This window comes from Hyposmocoma kahamanoa, unplaced genomic scaffold, assembly GCF_003589595.1.
Source record: "Hyposmocoma kahamanoa isolate Upper Pololo Valley unplaced genomic scaffold, ASM358959v1 88, whole genome shotgun sequence".
In the NCBI taxonomy this organism is placed as follows: Eukaryota; Metazoa; Arthropoda; class Insecta; order Lepidoptera; family Cosmopterigidae; genus Hyposmocoma; species Hyposmocoma kahamanoa.
This window is the reverse complement of record NW_020654466.1, coordinates 3,063,885-3,067,369: the sequence shown is the minus strand read 5'-3', so window position 1 is coordinate 3,067,369 and position 3,485 is coordinate 3,063,885. Positions and strand designations below refer to the sequence as shown.

The 3,485-nt window shown below is 35.4% G+C and overlaps 1 protein-coding gene across 1 annotated transcript; it reads left to right on the top strand.

Moving 5' to 3' along the window:
* The first annotated feature begins 927 nt into the window (after nt 1-927).
* LOC113235872 lies at nt 928-1,923 on the top strand. Its single transcript, XM_026471794.1, has one exon. It carries the CDS (start codon nt 928-930, stop codon nt 1,921-1,923), a length of 996 nt encoding a protein of 331 aa, XP_026327579.1.
* The last annotated feature ends 1,562 nt before the right edge of the window (nt 1,924-3,485 follow it).

Sequence of the window (3,485 nt, the reverse complement as noted above, 5' to 3'; positions counted from 1 at the left end):
CCTTTAGAAAGAAAGTGACTTATTTAAAAAAATCAGCAATGTGAGTTATACCGTCAAAAGACTTTTTTTTCGTAAGGTTGTAAAACGGGAAATTAATATATATAAGTCTGTTTTATTCGTTAGACATTTCATATATAAACGCCATATTTAGTGTTGAATCAAAAGTGACTTACTTTATCACTTAGAGGCCTTTCTTTTATAATTACAACAGATTAATCTTAATAAGTTTAAACGCGTTGCTTAGCTTAGACTTAATTCTTGTTAGGTCAAATTACTTTATCACCGGGCGTGTTGTATTTCCAGATGCAAATTCAACACTAAATGCGGCGTTGATATACCAGTACGGGAACTTCTAACAGATGAAAGAGACCTATATAGTTATAATATAGTTAAAATATTTCTGATTAACAACCTTATAGTGCATTCGCGTTAAGAAAATAGTGACTCATCGTTGACCGCCGACCTGGCCACGCCCCCTAGCCAATTAGAATGCTTGAAATTATTAAGTCGAGTTCACAGTGACCAGTTGAAGTCAGACCTTCGAACAAAACGGTTGTGTATCTAGCGTGTTACTCGAGCAATTTGAAAATGAATACCTCACCTATTCGAAAAAATAAAAGTGGATCAATAATCCACAGCGGAGAAAGACGCATAATTTATAATGTTTACAAGTTCTTTAAACGTTGCGATTTAAACGCGACTGTGGAGTGCACAGTTATAAAAACAGCAAGTGCATGCGGTGTGTCCGAAAATACCGTTTACAAAATTATTAAAGAACAAAAGGATACAAACACATTAAAATCACCGGTGAAAAAAAGAGCTCGATTATCCACGGTCGATAAATTAGATGACCTAGACAAATGTGCAATAAGAAGAAAAGTTCATTCAATATATTTAAATAACGACTACCCGACATTGGACAAAATTATGGCACTTTGCGAAGCTGACGAAGATATTCCTGTTTTCAAACGTACCACATTACATAAAATAATGCACGAGCTTGGTTTCGATTTCAATAAACAGGATGGTAGAACATTGTTAGTCGAAAGGGAAGATATTGTTTTATGGAGGCGTAAATATCTGAGGCAAATAAAAGAATACAGAGAGGCTAATAAAACCATTTACTATCTTGACGAAACGTGGGTAAACGCTGGACATGTGAAGACAAAAGCGTGGTTGGATACAACGGTAAAAAATAAAAGGCAAGCATTTCAAGATGGCTTGTCAGCCGGTCGCAAAGCTCCGACAGGAAAAGGTAAAAGGTTGATTGTATTGCACATTGGCAGCGACAAAGGTTTCGTGGAAGATGGTCTACTACTCTTTGAATCTAAGTCTACAAAAGACTATCATGAAGAGATGGACGGTGAAAGATTCCTTAATTGGTTTATTAATATAATGCCTAAATTAGAACCAGGAAGTGTGGTTATCATGGATAATGCTCCCTACCATTCGGTGAAAGCCGAAAAAATACCAACAACCATGTGGAACAAGCCGCAAATAATAGATTGGCTGCAAAGCAAAGGCGTATCCATGGACATGAGCTATTTAAAAAAGGAATTATTAATGAAAGTTGCCGAAATCGCCCCACAATATGATAAATATTTAATAGATGAGACTGCTAAAAGTAATGGCATTACAATTCTTCGTCTACCGCCTTACCATTGCAAACTCAATCCAATTGAATTAGTGTGGGCCCAAATAAAAAATTATGTTGGTGCCAATAACTCCACGTTCAAAATGAGTGACGTTAAAAAAATATTAGACGACTCAATAGCGTTAATAGACGCTAATCGTTGGAAGAACTGCTGCGATCACGTGATACGCGAAGAAAATACCATGTGGCATTTGGATGACGTCATGGAACTCGCAGAACAAAATTCCTTCATAATAAATGTAACTGGAGAATCTAGCGATAGTGATTAGTGATTTACGTAATTTTAAGACAATTTGTTTCCATTAAACTTAATTACATTTATTTTTAAAATTTCTTGAAATTTCACTCCACTGTGAATACACCCTTACCCGGCAGTTGCACTGATGAGTCACTATTTTCTTAACGCGAATGCACTATAGTGAAAGATGACACTTAAAGTCGTTTTATGGTACAAACTAATTTTGCTGATTTTTTAATTAAATCTTTCTTTCTAAAGGTGCGATACGTGTGTACATTATTGTACATCATTGCTTTTCAAGAATAGTGTCATAAACCAATATAGTTTATATCCAGTTCTTAGGTTTTCACTCTTATATTCTCACTTTCATTGTTACACACAGGAAATGAATTTTTTTTTCCGGATCTAAACCGCGTATGTTATTATCGCAGCAGGCGTGACCATGGGACCTGTAAAGGGCCGGAAACGTTGGTTTGGTTAAAAAAACCTATAAGTAATTTAGATCCAAATAATCTCTATACAGAGTACTAAAAAACTGACCTCAAAAGTTCGTAGAATTACATCTATTTGCCTAATTTTTTTAAAATCGGTACAAGAAAGAGCGCGGTAAACTGGATTCATCTCCTTGTTTGCCACCCTTAGAGGTGGAATATTTTCTTTAAATTTAAATGGGACCAATGCTGAAGTACCCTCTTTCCAATACAAAAACATCATCAAAATCTGTTCACGAACTATGAGTTATCGCGTAACATACATGCAAAAAAAAAATGTCAAATTGAGAACCTCCAGGTTTTTTGAAGTCGGTAAATAGTTTCACTTTCAAAATAGTTCACGTGTTACTTTTTATCATGAATAAGAAACGTAACTTTTCCTTGGTCAAAATAGTTACGTCATAATTTTAGGCCGGTATACGCCCGAGTAAATTTTTCAAACCATCCTGAAAAATTTAGTGTTTTCGAGATAAGCGAGTGTTATAGACAACCATCGATATCTTTTTTAAATGTAGCGTAATCTCTTGTCCTGCATCGATATAGTATATAATGTATTTTCACCGCGTGAATATCTTTGCCTATAGATTATCGATCTGTGTTTGTCATACGAGTTTATAATAGAAACAGGAAATTCGTGAGTTGGTAATGGAAAAAAGTTAAGAAACTTCACTGCAGCTTATAGAATTCTTTCGACGGTTGAAGGCCGTCCTTTGCTACGGAAAATTGTTTTTTAAAGTTCCGTAATAAAAAATAATTTTCACATTTTTTCTGCCCCGCTGATTCATTAAAGAGACCACTACTATTGAAATAAATTTATTTAAATTAATAAAAAGACATATATTACTCCACAAAACATAGGAAACACAATACGTAAAAACGAACAGAAAATACAATTGAGTGATGTGCACAAGTAGTTGGACGGTCAGTTCAATACCGTCCCGCACTAAAAAGTTTGGCAATTCGTTTTTATGCCGAACCATCAAATTGTGGAACCAACTCCCGGCGCATGTATTCCCTCCTCTCTATAACATCGGGTCCTTCAAACGTAGTGTGAAGAAGCATTTGGCCAGACCGGCAAAATGATAGTTACGGAGTGAAGATA

Bases quoted from the DNA above. Each gene is read 5' to 3' on its own strand.
- LOC113235872 (XM_026471794.1), top strand. From the start codon at position 928: ATGGCACTTTGCGAAGCTGACGAAGATATTCCTGTTTTCAAACGTACC.